The following is a 20,769-nucleotide window of genomic DNA, read 5'->3' as shown; positions in this document are numbered from 1 at the left end:
GCGGTACTTCCGCCTACGTCACTCGTAACCTTTCCAACATGATTACGTCATGCGTGGAGCATCACAGAGCAGTGCAAGACGAGCATTTGTGGTTAAAAAGTATATAATTTTTATTTTTTAAATAAATGACTGATGGTTTCTCTAGATAAGACTCTTATTCCTCGTCTGGGATCATGTAGAGCTCTTTGAAGCTGCACTGAAACTGACATTTGAACCTTCAACCCGTTGAACCCCAGTGAAGTCCACTATATGGAGAACGATCCTGGAATGTTTTCCCCAATTTCTTTTCGACTGAAGAAAGAAAGAAAGAAAGACATGAACATTGTGGATGACATGGGGGTGAGTAAATTATCAGGAAATTTTAATTCTGAAGTGAACTAATCCTTTAAAATGGATATTTAGGTATTGATAACATATTAAGACAGGCGTACCGTGAGGTACATAAATGTGTATCTTTAACAACATGTGGTTACATAAACCAGTCAGTAATTAATTAAGTCTCTCGAGTCTTAAGTAAAACATAGCAATCATTCTCAGGTCGAGAAGACGTGTCAGAAAATAATGATGATCAGTGAGTGAGTCAGGTGTTAATTCCATAACATCACCAAATGATTCAGAGAGTCATTAGACGGATTTCTTTTTAACCATTTCATTACAAAGAATTGAACTAAGCTGGTCACACTCAGTGTTTGTTGTTGCATTCAATAAAAAGATCTAGAGATGTGTATCTATCTTAATTTAAAGTGTTATGAACGGTGCCTATTTATAGTAACCGCTAACAGAACCAAACAAACACCTTTTAGTTCTGATTATAAAAAAAAGCTCAATTTCATTAAAAGTGTAAAAGCAAGATCAACCAATGAGAGATGTCACTGTTACCATGGAAACAGGAAGAGGGCCGTTTTGAGTTTCGTAGACTTGATCACCTTTTTCAGACTTATTGCTGCAAAATCAGATGTTGTAATAATGATTCACCTCTGAGGTGGCTGGTTTGGTTTAAAGCTTAGAAAACTTGGTTGACAAGAATAGTTCACTCAAAAATAAGTACTAGCACTTTCCTTCTTCCTCAGAGCACAAAAGGAGGGAATTAGAAGGCTTTTTTCCGTCAATTACAATGGGAAATGAAATGTTGAGCTTCATAAAAGCTTCAAACCACCTTCAGATTTTCTCCTTTTGTGTTCAGCGGAGGAAAGAAAGTCAAAGGGATTGGAACGACAAGCGGGTGAGTAAGTGATGACTCCTCTGTGATGCTTAGGGAGAAATCCAACAGGAAAAACCCAGAATGATGAACTGAATCAAACAGATCAGGTTAAACCAGATCAGATCTTCATAGGGAATCATGAGGTCAGCGTATCTGACAAGATGATTGCTTTTGGCAACCGGTGCAGTCTAAGAAGTGTGATCCGCCTGTCAGAAACACACGCCCGAGGGTCTGCTTTGATTTCACGGGGTCTCACCCAGAGTTCAGCTGAATCTTCTGGACCTCGTGGAAGCGTTTGGATGAGATGGGATCGTTCTGAATTTTGTGTGTTGAGAGAAAGCCAAGAGCTCGGCATTAAATATAAAGCCAGCGTCAGTGTGAGGCGTTCCCTTAAGGATACAGTCTGAGACTGGCTGGATTTTTTTATATTCATACTCTTTTTATGTTTATTTATTTACGTTGAACCCACTAACCTACTTACAGTTATAAAAAGCAAAAGGATGTTTCTATTTTCTCATACTTTAGCATTAAAAACAAGGGGAAACAGAGAGAAGATTAAAATAAGGGGAAGAAAAAGGAAAAACTCCAACCTTATCATAAACATGTGTCAAGATCTCTTTGGTTTTTACCACTGGAAATAGGTCAGAAACTAATGCATGATGGGGTATTATTGTGGTAATTAGAATTTACTGTAAAAATCAATAAAGCACTGATTTTTTCTGTATCCCCAATTCACACTTAAAGGGGAGGGGGAAAAAAAGACAAGTTTCAAAAGTTTTCTTGGGTTACAGAAAGTGATATAAAGTCAGAATTAATGTGTAGTCACAAGTTAATGATATAATTGTGTTTTCCAGTCCAGCACATTTTAAGATCACGTTACATTTTAATTGTGTTTTATGCCATATAATATTAATATTGGTCTCAACATCTTCTATAAAGTAAGGGTTGCAAATAACATGACCCACTAACAAAGAGTTTGTGGTCCATCTTATGATGAGCACAAATGAGGAGACGACGGAGGAGAAGAAAAGAAGGAAAGGAAGAGGAGGAGGAGGTGAAAAGGAGGAGACAGAAGGAAAAGAAGGAGGTGAAAGAGGAGGAGGAGGAGAAAGGAGAATGAGGAGGATAAGATGGAGGAGGAACAGAAGAAGGTGAAGGAGGAAGAGGAGGATGAGGTAATAAGGAGGAGACAGAAGGAGATGGAGGAGGTAAAGGAGGTGAAGGAAGAGGAGGAGAAAGGAGGTGAAAGAGGAGGAGGAGGAGGAGGAGGAGGAGGAGGAGAAAGGATGAGGAATAGGGAGAAGGTGGAGAAAGATGAGGAGGAGGAGGTAAAGAAGGATACGAAGGAGAAGGAGAAAGAGAAAGAAGGAGAAGAAAGGAGAAGGAAGAGGAAGAGAAGGAGGAGAAGATGGAGGAGGAGGAATAGAAGAAGGTGAAGGAGGAAGAAGAAGATGAGGTAAAAAGGAGGAGACCAAAGGAGATGGAGGAGGTGAAAGAGGAGGAGAGGAGGAAGAGGAGGTGAAGGAAGAGGAGGAGGAGGAGAAGGAGAAAGAAGGAGGATGAGTAATAGGGAGAAGATGGAAAAAGATCAAAGAAGGATACAAAGGAGAAGAAGGAGAAAGGAGGAGGAGGAGAAAAGAAGGAAAGGAAGAGGAGGAGGAGGTGAAATAGGAGGAGGAGAGAAGGAGGAAAAGGAGAAAGAAGGATGAGGAATAGGGAGAAGATGGAGAAAGATGAGGAGGAGGAGGTAAAGAAGGATATGAAGGAGGAGAAAGAGAAGGAGAAGAAAGGAGAATGAGGAGGATAAGATGGAGGAGGAACAGAAGAAGGTGAAGGAGGAAGAGGAGGATGAGGTAATAAGGAGGAGACAGAAGGAGATGGAGGAGGTAAAGGAGGTGAAGGAAGAGGAGGAGAAAGGAGGAGAAAGAGGAGGAATAGAGAGAAGATGGAAAAAGATGAAAGAAGGACACAAAGCAGGAGAAAGGAGGAGGAGGAGAAGGAGAAAGAAGTAAGAGGTAAAAGAGCAGGAGGAGTAGGAGAATACAGACAAGGAAAGGAGGAAGAGAATGATAAGGAGGAGAAGGAGAAACGAGGAGAAAGGAGAAGGAGAAAAAGGGGGAGGTAAAAGAGGAGGAGACAGAAGGAGAAGGAGGACAAGGAGGAGAAAGATGAGAAGGAGAAGGAGAAGGAGAGAGAAGTAAGAGGTAAAAGAGGAGGAGGAGTAGGAAGAGACAGACAAGGAGAAGGAGGAACAGAACGATAAGGAGGAGAAGGAGAAACAAGGAGGAGAAAGTAGAAGGAGAAAAAGGGGGAGGTAAAAGAGGAGGAGACAGAAGGAGGACAAGAAGGAGAAAGATGAGGAGAAGGTAAAAGAGGATAAGTAGCAGGAGGATAAGGAGCAGGAGGAGAAGAAGGAGGAGAAAGAGGGGGAGGAGGAGGAGAAAAAGAAGATGACAAATGGGAAATGAGGAGGAAACAGAAAAGAGAAGAAAATGGGGAAAAAAGAAAGGAAAAGGAAGGAAAAGACAAAAAAAATAGGCAGAGGGAGGAGGAAGAAAAGAAAAAGGAGGAGGAGAGGAGGGAAAAAAACAATCCGTTAAGGAGAAAGCTAGCAGCAGTAGCAGAAAATCATTGTGTTTTAATAGCCCAAAGTTCAAATACGCCAACCATATTAAACTAGAACAAACGAACATGGAGAAATAAGTGCATCAACAGCCACATGTTTCCATTCACAAGATCTTCATGAGCATTTGCTAATTAAGAGGAAAAACTCCCTTTGGAGTCATCTGGGGATGACATCAACTGGACAAAAGAGTTGAGATTGAGAGGACAATCAAAAAGAAAGCAGAATGCACAGATTCCCACAGGAAGATCTGAAGAATATGAGAAACCAGGGCTGTTTCTCAAACACAACATAAGCCTGAGAAGATCATGAATCTGAGATGATGGTTCTTCGCTTCAATAAAAGCTCATATCAGTGTTTCGGTTTTGTTTAAACTGTGCATTCCCACTAGAAAGGTTAATGCATTATTGCCAAAAATACATTTCTCTATGGAAAAAAAAAACAAAAAAATTATGGAGCCAGACTGTTGTGTTCAATATAGAGATAATCTGATCTGTTCAGTAATGTCCTGCACAACTGCGCTTGTTAAAAACACATTCAATCGAGTTATCTACACAGCATCACATGCCCCGTATGAAATCTAAAACATCTCTTGGCTCTTGTGCCGATGCATTGAAGTAATCGAATTAAAACTTTAAACATTTTAATTCTCTCAGTGCATTAAATGGCACATCTTCCTTCAGCAAGCAGGAAACACTTTCTCCACGACCAGCCAAAACCACTTGAAAACGTCAGCTTTTATTGGATTATCAATATCCTGAAGCCGTTCACAGTTGGTCATTTTATCAGAGGCGTGTGGACAGACATCAAGTTAAATATCGGTCTTGATGATGGCCATGACCTCAGCAGACCGTCTCGAAGTCTGGAGCGAGAGGAATTCCCTGAGGAAGCTTGAGATGCAATTCCTCATCCAGATCTGCTGATTTCTATATTGCTGCCGTGATTCATGAAGTAAGTGCTGTCCTCACACACGAGCCAAGACCGAAGTGAGGAGGAAAGCTCCAGAAGTACAGCATGGTGCGAGAAACTTCAACATTATTGGATGGATTCTCAGGAACAGGATGAACTGATAAAACTTATCTTGGATAAAGCACCAGCTAGATGCATAAATATAAATATGGGGAAAAACATTTTTATAATTATTTAATAAACAAACATGCATGGGGCAGCAGATGTGTCCAATTATGCCAATTCAGACTACATAATGAATTTAAAATTAACTGAATATTTACGAACAAAACCGATTCATTCAAGTTAAAAATAAGTCATGCAATAATAAGATCTGGGTTAAATGAATCTCTGTGACAATAAACTAGAAAAATGAAATAACACAATCTTAAATGTCATGCCAAATCTTATCAAAATCCCAGAAGTGCCAGTCAGTGTCATCACTTTCGTATCATGTGAAAATGAAAGATGAAGCGAAAAGAAAGTGATTAAAATAGCCCAGCAACTAGACTTTTACATATTCTGAAGTAAATTCATGCAGTGCTTGTCATACAAAACTATGCAAATCATATTTCAACTTTGAGCAACATGTTTGATTAACACCAGAAAATCACCTCTATTATATTAAACGGGTCATGACATTGATTTCTTTTTCCTTTTTTTAATTTTAATAGGCTCCTTGAAGAAGTTCACTTCTAATGTTAATAAAGTTTTTGCACAAATTATATATATATATATATATATAGTGTGTGGAAAAATTTTCAACCTTCATTCTGGCCCTCTGTCTGAAACGATCAGTTTTGAAAGAGAGGCTCCTTTAAAGGCACAATATGTAAGATTTTTTGATTGAAAACATCCATAAACCACTAGAACAGTGTTATGTATTTTGTTGACTTGTGTACTTACGTTATACCAAATGTTTCCGAGTTTAAATCCAGAAAAATAAGCAATTTTATAGCACTGCATTACCCCACATAAGCTTGACCGCAAGAAGTGGAAGCTGCAACTGCGGCATAATAAAAGTCCCGCTGCTCTCAAGGCGTATGTCACGCTCATCTCGTCATTTACAAAGCATTATGAAATCATTTACTTACAGTTTGTGATGCAGATGCTGTCAGATCTAATACAGCCGACTGCTTCAACAAAAGTTTCTTTGTGAACTCTCCATTACACTGTGCCTTGTGTACAAAACAATCTGCTGTCAAATGCTCTGTACAAACATAATCCTCAGACGTGATCCGGAAAGCCATTAAAATAAACCATCCACTTGTTTCAGGCACTAGGATCCTTCTGAAGTCTCTACAGAGATGAGCAAATAAGTGTTTAAACTGGACGCGTCAAACGCTCCTTTACACTTCCATTTGTCAACAGATTCAAGTGCATGGCACAAGTCAGAAACTGATTGGGGGGGAAAAAGGCGGAAAACCAGGACCCGCCATTTTCAAAAAGCTGTTCACAGCCTAGTGCTGTCAAAAATATTGATATTTTGATATGTATCGATACTGAAATATCAGAAAGGATACCAATAGCTACTCCTTTCTGCAGTATCGATACACCAATCGCAGCTGCGCGTTCTTGCTCTCCTCTCTGACAGCGAGTTGAGACGGGCCTGAATTTTCGGCGCGGGATTGTGCATGATTCTATTCATTCCCGCAGATTTCGTGCAGATGCAAAATAAAGCCGCCTTTGACATATAAGTGCCAAAATAAGCTCTTTTTCACAAACACAAAGCCTGTCAAGACAAAGATGTCACAAACACAAAGCCTGTGTTTCCGCTTTCCGTATTCTTCAAAAAGCTTACGCTGCATGCCCTACACCTTCCCTATTCTACTTACAGAAAAAAATGAAACTGGCGCTGCGTTCGTTCCGTAAGTAGAATGGGGAAGGCGTAGGACATACGGCGTAAGCTTTTTGAAGAATACGGAAAGCGGAAGCACGTGCAAGGCAATCATTTGTGTTTATAAAGCATATACGGTTGTATTTTTTCCGAAAATGACTGAACATTTCGCTAGATAAGACTCATTCCTTGTCTGGTGTCGTTTAAAGCTCTTTGAAGCTGCACTGAAACTGTCATTTTGACCTTTGCCATTGAAGTCCACTATAAGGAGAATAATCCTGGAATGTTTTCATCAAAAAACTTCATTTCTTTTTGACTTGGATGACATGGAGGCGAGTAAATTATCAGGAAAATTTGATGTGAAAGTGAACTAATCCTTTAAACTATGAAACTTGCAGGATGCTACAAAGACCTCTTATACGTCAAAAGATCAAAGAAAATTTGATTTCTCATGCCATGATCATTTTAATATTTGAGAAGGTTAGATCTTGGCTTTTCAGTAGCTCAAACAGAAGAGCAACATCAAGGTCACGGGTTTGATTCCTATAATTCATGAACTGATAAAATGCATAACTTGAATGCAATCAAAGTCACTTTGGATAAAAGTGTCTGACAAATACATTAATCAAAATGTAAAAATTTACTTTTATTCTAAAAAACATTTCCAACTCAACACAGCATTAAAATCGACACCATTTCCATCTAAAACAAATGTTTTACCATAAAGCATTATGCAAAATTAATAAAACGACAACTGACCAACAGCAAAAGCCAAAATAATACAAATCATAATGGCTTCATTTTGCAAAGCATATCAAAGTTGAATGATTTGCATGTTGTTTTTATTTGCATTCGTTTTTCCCTGTGGCCTCTCTATCAGAACAGACGTCAGTTTTTGGGTCACGACACACCAGTTGAGAACCGCTGCCGTAAACAACACGCATGCAGCATGACACAGCAGTGAGGTTTCAGTTGTCAGCGCAGCAGCATCTGACAGACACACGGCCCACGGCGGCCGAGATCATGTGACCGTCCGCGCTTATCTCACGCGAACAGACCCTCGGCTACCTCAGACACAGGAAAAACACTGATCCAGAGGCAGTTCGGCACATATCTGAACTGTGATGGAAGTTGGGTTTATCCTGAAGCCCTTGCCAGAAGGTTTAGATGTACACAAAGTCTCAAATCAAAATGATCAAGTCTAAAGTGATTTGTGGGTCACCTTTTATAGGATCCCGAGCCATATCTACAGGCTAGAATATGAGGGATGCACTCTTTTAACTTGACCCGGCAACCACCCATGCACTAAAACCCCCTCAGAACAACCTAAAGGGAACTTCTTTAGAGGATGTGGATGTTGATATAATGCAACACTTGTTGTTCTACTTTGGATAAACCTCTGAGAAGCAGGTAAACTGGATGAAGCTCAGGAGGGTTTCCTCTGCTGAAGTTAATAATGATGCAAATCTCCCGCAGGGCTTTTACAGCACAGGGTCAACTGTCATTATGAGCAGCTGCAGTGAGATGAGACGCTCAACACGTGTCTCTCCTTTAAAAATCTTCCTCATTAGTCGCTTCAGGTTGAACCTTTCGCTGCAGATCACTAAATGAAATTCAGACAGTGAAACAAGTTTCCATCCACTTATTTTTATGCAAATTTTCAGATAAAAACACGCTGACGATTTTTTTCTCTTGAACACATGGGATGGAAACGCTGCTTTATTCACAAATGTTTTATGCCATATTCCAATTTTTGTCCAACTTTGATTGTAAACATCTACCATCAAGCATTAAATTGGCTCTAAACATTGGGAGGAAATTTAAAAAATATATTTAAGTACATAATTTATATTGTATATTTTATATAAAAAATATAAATATTTAAACCAAAAAATTAAACATTTTAAATAATATAGCTATCGTTCTAAAAGTCATTTAAATATATATATATGGGTCAAGTGACGAATAAGGTTTTTATAAGTGAAAAAAAACCATAATGGAAATTTTGAATTTTGAAGCTTTATTAAGTGTTAACAATGAGATTATGTGGTTTTTATAATCAATTAACACAGCTTTTGTCATTTTTTACAAGATGGACAAAATTTGTCATCAAAAAAGTCATTTGGTTTAACCAAAATTTCAGTTTTACCGAATGACGATATTTTCAAACAATGCTAACAGGCTGATATCTAGCAAATGACAATCAAACATTTTATATTTAGTACAAGTTTTTAAAATATTACAACATTTTCCATGTTTTATAGCGGTTGCACCGAATGACCTTATGTTTCGGGACATGCGTATGATCAAGTGAAAACATGAATTTTCTCAAATAGTTAAGAGAGAGTTAGTTACTTTGCTTCATGACCATGTGGTCCTGAATGATGTCACATGATATTGACCACATGACTGGATCCAAAATGGTCCCTTTATATTGGTTACTCCGAATGACATCAATGAAATTCTTTCTTTCTAAACATAATTTTAATATAATTTTGCACTATGTTGCTATATGATGTTATAAAATCATGTCAGAATAAAAAATATATACATTTATTACATTTTAAGATATTTTAATCACAAATGAAATGGCTGTATTGGGCTTTGGACGGTTAAACCGAATGACCTTTTGACACTTCAAAATCTTTAAAATACCTTTATATGTCGCAAAATATAATTAAAACCTTTTGCATTCAATAAAAGAGATCTAGTTGCACTACCTTACATACTTTGTGTATTATTATTATTATTAAGGCCTTTGGACAAATAAATGACCATCACATCATTGACCCATCATCACATCATTTTATATAAAGTGATAAATATATATATATATTTTTGTTTTTTTTTAATTATATATATATTATTATTATAAATATAACTTTATTCTAAACGTAAAGTGTGTAATATGTGCATCACAGAACTGGATAAATGATGACAAAAATAACACCACTGGTTGAGTAAGTCAATGTTGGCAAACTTGTCATGCTCTGTTGCATCGCTCAAACAGATTGTGATTCAGTTTGGTGACACTAGTAACACATAAATGTGCTTCAGAGTAGAAAATGAATTAAAAAGTGGTTCTGTCTCACAAACTTGACCACGACAGTCAGCTCACAAAGTCTCGTTTACAGTCTGTTCAACTCAACGCCGTGCAGAGACCAATACTGAAGCTGATTGAACATGACACCTGCGTAACCGGTGTCTAAACGAACACCTGAGAGAGAGAGAGAGAGAGAGAGAGCTGACAGCAGTAAACCCTCTAATCACATTATCCAAACACCCCAAAACATGACAGGAGGGTCGTCAATGTAAACCAGCATGTTAACGTAGCTCAGGTGTATTTGCACAAACTGTCACAGTTATCTTACTCCATTTTTCAGGCAATTAAATAAATCATTTGTAACCATATCAAGTATGCAAAGCAGGACTGAAGCAAATGTGCATGACTTCAGAGGGCAATTAAAGACTCAACAACAGTTTGGTCAGCCCACATACATGTTTACATGCTCATTTAACTTACAGGTTCTGCCAATGATGGGATATCTTAAATTGTCCCGTCCGGCACACTTATCAATCAGCAGCCCAGGTTTGAACTGCTAAAAACATTATTACTTAAACTTGCTCAAATCACAATTTATGCGACTTGAGCAAATATAGATACAAATATAAAATAATTGATAGCTGTGTTTCCACAGAACTTCAAATAAATATATAATTAAATAAATAAATAAATGCCGCACCATAAGAAATAAAGATGATAAAAAATCTCTAGAACGAACAGACCAAAAAATTGTCAAAAATATTGTAAATAAATAAGCTATGGCACTGTGAAGCAAACTACAAATGGATATGAGTGCAATTTAGTATCTAAAAATGTAAACATAATAAACACTTTACAAATTGCCAAATATAATGACAATATTTAATTTTTTGTAATATTATTTAATAAAAGTTCATGCTAAAAACATGCAATTAAAATATAATAATACATTTAAAAATATATATATTTTAAATGCAGATTTTACTTTCACTGTAAATAAACATTGAATTGTGAATATTTCTAAAAACATTCACATTTTCATGTGCAGGTGATGCATCTGTTGAATCTCATATTCAGATCTGAATGTATTAATAATGTTTATTCCACTATACTTTACTCCATATTATATTAGGACACTTATTGCATATTTTTCCTCTGCTGCATAAATAATCACCCCAATAAAACACGATGAAATGCATTGAACATTATCTGAATATATAATTTTAAAATGCTTAAATTGTGTTTAATGAAGGAAAATGATAATATAGACGCACTTAATGAGGTTTTTAGTGCGCAGGGCGTTTCACGGAATACAATATTTTATTCACAGACAAAAACGCGATAAAACAAAAGAGAAATTGTCCTCCGGCATGAGCGCAGGATGGTGGGGAATGTGCGTTACACAATATAGTTCTGTTGTGAGCTACTTTTGCCGAATCGATACATAATACTGTAACAAAACACTGGACACAATGTCATGTAACGCGTCGCGTCAAAGTCGCGCGCGTGAATGAATGACGGGCCCGATCACAGAATCACTGCGCCAAATAACGCAATGGAAATAATGTCTTCTGTTACCTGTCAATCCGAACGGATTTGAGGACTCTGCTGTATTCCTTTGCTCCAAGATCCCAAATAGAATAAATCCTTTTGCAAATCCACCGCGGCAGAAATGAGCTCTACAAGCGCATTCAATAATATCCTCATCAGAATAAAAAAAACGCACTTCTTGTCTGAGCTTCAATTATTTTTAAATTGCTTTTTGACACAGGTGCGAGTCGTGCTTGTTTTCTTTATGGGAACGCGCGGACGGACGAGGACACTCCAGGAATATAAATACCGGGCGGCTATTTGGAGGCTTAATATATTCAGCTGTGTGAAGCGACGTATGTGAGGGAGCGTTTCAAAATGACGCCCTCCTTGGCTACTTTTCAGCGTAGAAGTCCTACTGAAGCAATTAAAAGTCGCCGATATTATTCTTAACAAAAACGTTTTACACATGCAAGATTCAAGATAGTATTTTTCTTTTACTTTGTTACGTATGAAATCTGAATACTGTAGGCTCTTCCTCATTAAAGGGTTAGTTCACGCAGAAATTAAAATAATGTCATTTATTATTTACCCTCATGCCGTTCCACACCCTTAAGACCTTCAGAACACAAATTAAGATATTTTAGTTGAAATAGCCAGCAATGACATTTCCTCTCTCAAGATCCATTAATGTACTAAAAACATATTTAAATCAGTTCATGTGAGTACAGTGGTTCAATATTAATATTATAAAGCGAAGATAATATTTTTGGTGCACCAAAAAAACAAAATAAGGACTTATTTAGTGATGGCTGATTTCAAAACACTGCTTCAGGAAGTATTCGGAGCGTTATGAATCTTTTGTGTCGAATCATGATTCGGATCGCGTGTCAAACTGCTGAAATCATGTGACTTTGGCACTCCGAACCGATGATTCGACACGTTGATTCATAACGCTCCGAAGCTTCCTGAAGCAGTGTTTTGAAATCAGCCATCACTAAATAAGTCGTTATTTTGTTTTTTTGCCGCATCAAAATATTTTTTGTGGCTTTAAAATATTAATATTGAACCACTGTACTCACATGAACTGATTTAAATATGTTTGTAGTACATTAATGGATCTTGAGAGAGGAAATGTCATCGCTGGCTATTTCAACTACAATATCTTAATTTGTGTTCTGAAGATGAACGAAGGTCTTATGGGTGTGGAACGGCATGAGGGTGAGTAATAAATGACATAATCTTCATTTTTGGGTGAACTAACCCTTTAATGAAAACAGATTTGCGTTTTTAAAGGTGCAATATGTAAGATTTTTGCTGTAAAGCCACTAGGCCAGTGTTATATATTTTGTTCACTTGAGTACTTACAATATCCCAAATGTTTGCAACTATGTGTAAATCGTGAGAAAATTGCAAGTTTATCCAAGGCTCCGGGACGTGTGAGGAGTCGACTGTCAATGGCGTCATACCCGCGTTACCCTCGGTTGTAGAAACCATGGAAACACCAAAGATGCTTTAAAGGGATAGTTCACCCACAAATGAAAATTTGATGTTTATCTGCTTACCCCCAGTGCATCCAAGATGTAGGTGACATTTTTTCTTCAGGCGATCACAAATGATGATTTTAACTGCAACCGCTGCCCTCTGTCATTCAAATAATTGCAGTAGATGGGAACTTCATCTATAAGAGTGAATAAACCTTGCTTAGACAAATCCAAATTAAACCCTGCGGCTCGTGACGACACATTAATGTCCTAAGACACGAAACGATCGGTTTGTGAGAGAAACCGAACAGTATTTATATCATTTTTTACCTCTAATACACCACTATGTCCAACTTCGTTCAGCTTCCGGTTAGTGAGGTCTGATCGCGCTCTGACAGCGGAAGTGATGTCTCGCGCTCATTGAAGTATATGGGCGAGACATCACTTCCGTCATCACAACGCGTTTTTTGACCTCAATAACAGGAAGCTGAACGGAGTTGGAGATAGTGGTGTATTAGAGGTAAAAAATGATATAAATACTTTTCGGTTTCTCTCACAAACTGATCGTTTCGTGTCTTAGGACATTAATGTGTCGTCACGAGCCGCAGGGTTTCATTTGGATTTGTCTAAGCAAGTTTTATTTACTGTTATAGTTGAAGTTCCCATCTACTGCTATTATTTGAATGACAGACGGCAGCGGTTGCAGTTAAAAATCATCATTTGTGATCGACTGAAGAAAAAATGTCACCTACATCTTGGATGCACTGGGGGTAAGCAGATAAACATCAAATTTTCATTTTTGGGTGAACTATCCCTTTAAAATATTACATGTTTTAATAGGCAAGAGAACAACTGTTTTGATATATTTATAAACAAAACTAATTATTGTTATATAGCTCAACACGTTTAGTCTTATTGTTTAAATCTAATTTTCTTGATTTTTTGCGAGTCTCATGCTTTAACATGCCTCAGAGAAAAACACTATTTGTCAAGTAGCTAACATAGCATAATCAGATGCAGCTTTATTTTTAGTAACAGTAATCATACAATACGTTTTAAACTGCATGCCATTTATCAACACAATCATCCAGCATTTAATATGATATTGTAAAATGGATCTATCTTACTGCAGTGTGTAACAGTGTCTCACAGCAGCCGCCGAGCGAACGCACAGAGTAACGTTATAACATCATTTTCAACACTCTCAAATGTATCTAATATGATAAACAGAGCTGCGTTACCTCATACTCATGACCGGAAAAGAGGAAGCGGCGCCAGCGACTGTGTCATAATAAAGGTCCCGCTGCTCGTGAGGCGTGTGTTGATCAATCGCTCCAGCTCCTCGTTCAGCTCCACAACACTCGCTCCTGCTCTGCTTCATACTACAGTAACGTTAATAATCGCATCCATGAACATGATTTCTTCCAGAGTCCTATCCCGATTAATTCGCACCGTATGTTGAGGTGAAGACCACATGTCCCAAGATTCCGCTCTCAAACTTGGTGTCATCAAGCTACGCCTTTGTTTTGAATAGACCTCTAGTGACCTCTAGTGGACAGAAATCCTACATACTGCACCTTAAAGCTCATGGTGTGAGAGGTAGAGACTAACAAATCATCTGCGGGCGATTGCATAAACCACTAAGACTAGTCTTACACGTAAGTAATCAGATTTTTTTTTCTTTCTTTACAGCTGTTTTTTTAAAAATGTGAACTTTTCACAGTCAGTTACTTAAATACGCCTAATTTGATACCATAAAGTAATACTGACTGACCTTTGACTTGCAATACTAGATCTTAAAAGGATAGTTCAGCCAAAAATTAAAATTACCCCATGATTTACTCACCCTCAAGCCATCCTAGGTGTATATGACTATCTTCTTTCAGACGAACACTAACGGAGATATATTTAAAAATATCCTTAGTCCTCCAAAGTTTATAATGGTTGTGAATGTTTTGAAGCCAAAAATAATGCATCCATCCATAAAAAAAGTAATCCATACGACTCCTGGGGGTTAATAAATGCCTTCTGAAGTGAAGCAATGTGTTTTTCTAAGAAAAATGTCTATATTTACAACTTTATAAATTCAACCTTGCACAGTTCACTTTAAGTTTAATATCATGGCTTTGTTTATGTGATTTCACACTGACACCTGCTGGTGAAGAGAGGACTTGCAGGCTGCTATTATTCACTTTTTAATAATTATTGTATTCCTTTTTTTTTATTTAAGTTTTTATCGCTTTTGAAAGGTTGATAGGTAACAGAAGTACATTACATTAATAATACAGGATTACAAATTGTTATAGGCACATTTTGACCATGAAATAAAATACAGTACAAGCCAAAACAAAAAATGGTTGTTCAATTCAATTCACATTTATTTGTATAGCGCTTTTCACGATACATATCGTTTCAAAGCAGCTTTACAGAGAATGCATGTCAACATAATTTAAAGAATGCAGTTAGCAAATAATGTAATAATTTAGGCAATTAATTAACAATCACTGTTATCAGTTTAACTGAAGGTAGAAGCAATGAGCTCCTGGAAAATGAAATACATATTAACAATAATTCGAATTAGGATTGAACCAGATCGATTGAGATTCGGGAATCTCTCTGATTGGTGGATCTCACATCGAGTCCTAATACACACAGATACCTTCAATCCTTACAGTGGCTTATGGAGTTTCCCAAAATAAGCCAGCAATCTCAAAAAGTCCAAGTGGTGAATCAGACTTACGCCATACGGATAACCTGCTCTGGAGCAGGTTTTATTCTGGGTTAGAGATTGCAAACCAAAATGGGACCAATCAGCTGTGAGCAAATTAAGTGACACATATCTGATGCAATAAAGCCACTAACCCTGTATATCTCGCTGTATAATTAAAACAGTGTAATTAAACCCTGTATAATTAAAGTTTAGAGTGAAATCTGACTCCACATGTGTGGCCAGTTCAATGCCCAGAGTCTTATCATCGCTATCAATTCGGAAAGATCCCGGCTACCGTACCTCCGGAATCCCAAGGATATCAAGCTGGTACACATTTTTAAGCTTGATCAACAAGTTGAGAAACACTGTTTAGTGTAATATTGAAATAAGATGAAGCAATTATCACAGTGAATCTCCACTGAACCTCCACCACAAGCTGCAAACCACCTCCCATGAGAGTCCTATAAATCTTCAGGACAAGTTTCATGTAAGCACAAGACTGACGGCATATACCCCAGCGAGGAGATCACGAGTACAAGAAAAGAAATGTACAATCAAGAACCAACAATCAGAAGAGTAAACTTCTCATTCAGTGACCCAGAAGAGCAGGATCCATCAGAGAAGCCCAAGATGGGTCAGCCTGTGCCGCCACCCTACCAGGAACAACCTAATGCCGGATACCCAGAGTCCTATCCCAACCTTTCCGGATATCCCAGCCAGCCATACGGAGCTCCAGGTGACCCTCAGGGCCCGTATACCCAACAGCAGCCATATCCACCGAATGCAGGTCACACTGGGGTCACCGCTCAGCCCACTGTGTTCATGATCTCCACACCAGCGTCCGTTCATATGCCGGATTACTTGTGCTACTCCATCTTTACCTTGCTGTGCTGCTGTTTCCCTCTGGGCATCGCTGCTGTTATCTACTCTGCCTCTGTAAGTATTCACTCTCATTAAATATATATACAAACACACAGCAGTATATGCACCGATCAGGCATAACATTATGACCGCCTTCCTAATATTGTGTTGGCCCCTCTTGGTGTTGGATCCTTCGAGGCATGGACCCCTGAAGGTGTGCTGTGGTATCTGGACCAAGATGTTTGATCCTTTAAGTCCTGTAAGTTGTGAGGTGGAGCCTCCATGGATCGGACTTGTTTGTTCAGCACATCCCACAGATGCTCAATTGGATTGAGATCTGGGGAATTTGAAGGCTCGTTGTTGTGCTCCTCAAACCATTTTGCTTTGTGTCAGGAGCATTATCCTGCTCAAAGAGGCCACAGCCACCAGGGAATACCATGAAAGGCTGTACATGGTCTGCAATAATGCTTAGGTAGGTGGTACGTGTCAAAGTAACATCCACATGGATGGCAGGTCCCAAGGTTTCCCAGCAAAACATTGCCCAAAGCATCACACTGCCTCCGCCGGGTTGTCCTCTTCCCATAGTGCATCCTGGTGCCATGTGTTCCCCACGTGATGTAAAAGAAAACGTGATTCATCAGACCAGGCACTTTCTTCCATTGCTCCGTGGTCCAGTTCTGATGCTCTTTCGGCGGTGGACGGGTCACCAAACTGGTCTGCGGCTATGCAGCTCCATACGCAAAAAACTGTGATGCTCTGTGTATTCTGACACCTTTCTATCAGAACCAGCATTAACTTCTTGAGCAATTTGAGCTTCAGGAGCTCGTCTGTTGGATCGGACCACACGGGCCAGCCTTCGCTCCCCACCTTGTCCGCCCATGACCCTGTCGCCGGTTCACCACTGTTCCTTCCATGGAGCACTTTTGATAGATACTGACCACTGCAGACCGGGAACACCCCACAAGAGCTGCAGTTTTGGAGATGCACTGATCTAGTCGTCTAGCCATCACACTTTGGCTCTTGTCAAACTCACTCAAATCCTTACGCTTGCCCATTTGTCCTGCTTCTAACACATCAACTTTGAGGACAAAATGTCCACTTGCTGCCTAATATATCCACCCACTAACAGGTGCCTTGATGAAGAGATGATCAATTATTCACTTCACCTGTCAGTGCTCATAATGTTATGCCTGGTCGGTGTAGCTTGAGATAACACTTTAACACAATTTAACACTTTATAGAATGTGATAATAAAAGGCTTGTGATGTAGTGATATTTTCATCATATAACATCAATGAATTTTATGACTGTCTAGTAACTGAATGCCGGGAAACCAGACAGTTACACTGCAACTGAAACTTAACAGTTCCTGCATGTGAAATTATGTCATTAGGGATGGGTACAGGAACTGTCAGGTGCTTTGCAGTGTGTATTTTTTGCTGTGTCCATGTTAACAGGTTATGCCAGATTCACACATACTCAGTTTACAGTGTGTATGCAATGCAGGAGCAGTACGCGCTGTTGTGCCTTCACATACTGTATGCCACATTTATCCAAATGATCCTTCGCTACATAACCACAAACAACATTTATTCATTATTTCCATTATCCTTAGATGTCATAGTCATCTCATTAGACAGCTGAATTATCCTTTTACACCAGAGATTAGAGCATAATTAGGGTTATAGCTCTGGGTAACTTTGGATCATTTGGAGGCACCAAAAGCAATGATCTATAATATGACATTACAGAATGAAAAATGAAAAGGAAAACATGCATTGACAGGTTTTTTTGTTGTTGTTGTTGTTGTTTTCGCAGACTCAAAATGCTAACATGGCTGGACAGCAAGATTTAGCAAGCAGATCCTCGAGAACGACGTTGATTCTGAACAATGTCGCTCTTGGTATCGGCCTTGCAGTCTACATACTGACCATCATCCTCTCACTGAATGCATACGGCGTATTTAAATGAACAGATGCTGTATTCTGCTTCAAATGCAGCTACTGTTTATGATTTTATTTTGTTTTAATTTAATGCTGTCGGATTGAAAACTGTATGATTATCAATGTACTGAGCACTTCACATTTCATTTAGTGCAAATTTCATTCTTTTAAAATTACACATCAAAATAAAGCTTTTTTTTTTTAATGAAGAAAAAAGGACTTGCTGTGTTCTGGTTTTAATGAGATATATATATCAGGAAAGCTATTCCAGAGTTTAGGAGTTAAATGCAAAAACGTTCTCTGGACTCAGGTACTACCAAAAGCCCAGAGTTTTGTGACTTTAAAGAGCATGACGGATTGTAAGATGAATGATAGAAGATCGGTTAAGTACGTAGGAACTGAACTATTTATGGCTTAATAGGTCAGTAGCAATACTTTGTAATCAGTTCGAACTTAATAGGTAACCAGTGCAGAGATGATAAAATTGTTGTTATATGATCATATGTTCTTGACTTGGAAAGAACTCTATTAACTGTAGCTTGTTTACAGAGGAAGCAGGACAACCAGCTAGTAATGCATTACAGAAATCCAGTCTAGAGGTCATGAATGCATGAACTAGCTTTTCTGCATCATAAACAGATCAAATGTTCCCTTGCTTAGCAATGTTTCTGAGGTGGAAGAAGGCTGTTCTTGTAACATATGACAAATTAACTAAGTTGCATTTTATTTAAGATTGAATTGCATTTTTGACTTTATAGTTAAAACACATTTTTAAGCTTAATCGAGCAGACGAGAAACATGCATAATTTTCAGATAAGATGAAGCAATTATCAAACTGAATCTCCGCTGAATGGGAGGTTCAGGCGGATATTCAGTGTGCTAATTCGGTTAAGCCTGACGTGACGCGGCAGCACTTCCAGGTCCAAACGCTCTATCTCCTACCACAAGAAAACAACAAACGATGCTAATATACACACACACAATATGGTGTAATACTACCAAACATTATAATCATATCCTTTATCTTCATAGCAAAATCCCAAATGGCCAGACAGTGATTCATCTTTTATAAATCATTAAAATATTAATGTCTGTGATGCTGTGAGCACGTAGACTGTAAGTAATTTAAATGTTAAACTTTTTAATGTTTAATATGAATAAATAGCGCTCATAAACGGCCGCCGAGATTGCATTCTCAAGTGAAACGAGTCGAGGCTTGGCTTACGTCACGACTTAACAAGCGGATTGCTTCATCTTATCTTTGCAGCGACCCTCCCATTACAGTCCTATAAATTTCGACATAATCAGAGGACATGGTTCAATAAAGCACAAGACTGACAGCAGATACACCAACGAGGAGCACAAAACCAAAGAGATCACAAGTACAAGAAAAGAAATGTACAATCAAGGACCAGCAATCGGAAGAATTAACTACTCATTCAGTGACCCAGAAGAGCAGAATCCATCAGCTAAGCCCAGGATGGCTCAGCCTTTGCCAGTGTCCTATCCCAACTCTTCCAGCTTTCCCCTCCAGCCGTATGGAGCTCCAGTTAGCCCTCAGGGACCATATACCCAACAACAGCCATATCCACAGAATGCAGGTCACACTGGGGTCACCGTTCATCCCACTGTGATCATGACCTCCACACCAGCGTCCAATCATATGTCAGAGTTCTTGTGCTACTCCATCTTTACCTTGCTCTTCTGCTGTTTCCCTCTGGGATTCGCTGCTGTTATCTACTCTGCCGCTGTAAGTATTCGCTCTCATTTCAAGAGTATTTGATTGCCTCCTAATGAATTAATCATACAAATAATAAAAATATCTCAATATGCTTTAATTGACAAGTTATATATTACTGAAGCGGGAGTGTATCAAACTGAGCATCTAATGACGCAAGCTTCCCGGAAATTTCTGTTCTAACCCTGATTTCGCTTCTCTGTTTGCGATCAGGTCATTATAAGTTGCTAAACTCTGGGAAAGTTTTCAGTCTAAACAAATTCATTGAAACAATCAGATAAAGATAAAGAAAACATCCCACCGCTGTATAGCCCGATGATACGCAAACTACATTTCTCAGTTGGATAAAGCAAACCATCGTCTTGCTAGTAAAGTTTTGATGGATGAGGATAGTAAAGACAATTGCAGTGATGTATAGGAGTCGTACATTAACCCTCTGGAGTCTGAGGCTGATTTGGGGCCTGGAGAAGTTTTGACATGACCTGACATTTGTGCTTTTTTCAGTTGTTCATAAACATATAAATGACAAAAGTGTCATTACACTGTATTCAGCACAAACTAGGCTACCATAATATGTGAGGAACATGTATTTTGTATTTTTGTATTTTGTTTGTATTTTTGAAGGAATAACGTTTATGTGTGGTTATTGAAAAAACAAAAAACTTAAGTCACTGAAACAAGGCCAAAAAAATAATATTTAATCTGTGTTTACAAGACTTCTGGGTATTGGAGGTGGTAGACTAGAGTTTTTGCTTCAAAATTATGTAAAAAGTATCCTTCCTACTCCTTCATATAAAACAATAGAGAGATTTAAATTTTCTAAAACATCTTTTGTCAAGAAACACAGTATG

At 38.3% G+C, this 20,769-nt stretch overlaps 2 protein-coding genes across 4 annotated transcripts in view; one reads left to right on the top strand and one right to left on the bottom strand.

Moving 5' to 3' along the window:
* Nucleotides 1–11,492, bottom strand: part of LOC137021355 (CSC1-like protein 2) — a 54,054-nt gene extending 42,562 nt beyond the window's left edge. For all 3 annotated transcript variants that reach the window (XM_067387672.1, XM_067387673.1, XM_067387674.1), the window contains exon 1: nucleotides 11,231–11,492. The gene's annotated coding sequence lies outside the window, so the exon portion shown is untranslated. The remainder of the gene's footprint in view (nucleotides 1–11,230) is intronic.
* A 4,338-nt stretch (nucleotides 11,493–15,830) lies between these two features.
* On the top strand, nucleotides 15,831–19,648 carry LOC137020919 (interferon-induced transmembrane protein 3-like). The gene is made up of 2 exons (XM_067387042.1): nucleotides 15,831–16,312; nucleotides 18,056–19,648. Exons 1-2 carry the CDS (start codon nucleotides 15,923–15,925, stop codon nucleotides 18,206–18,208), a joined length of 543 nt encoding a protein of 180 aa, XP_067243143.1. The 5' UTR covers nucleotides 15,831–15,922; the 3' UTR covers nucleotides 18,209–19,648.
* Nucleotides 19,649–20,769: the final 1,121 nt, after the last annotated feature.

The sequence above is a fragment of the Chanodichthys erythropterus genome, chromosome 6, assembly GCF_024489055.1.
Source record: "Chanodichthys erythropterus isolate Z2021 chromosome 6, ASM2448905v1, whole genome shotgun sequence".
In the NCBI taxonomy this organism is placed as follows: Eukaryota; Metazoa; Chordata; class Actinopteri; order Cypriniformes; family Xenocyprididae; genus Chanodichthys; species Chanodichthys erythropterus.
This window is presented reverse-complemented; position numbering and strand designations above follow the sequence as displayed.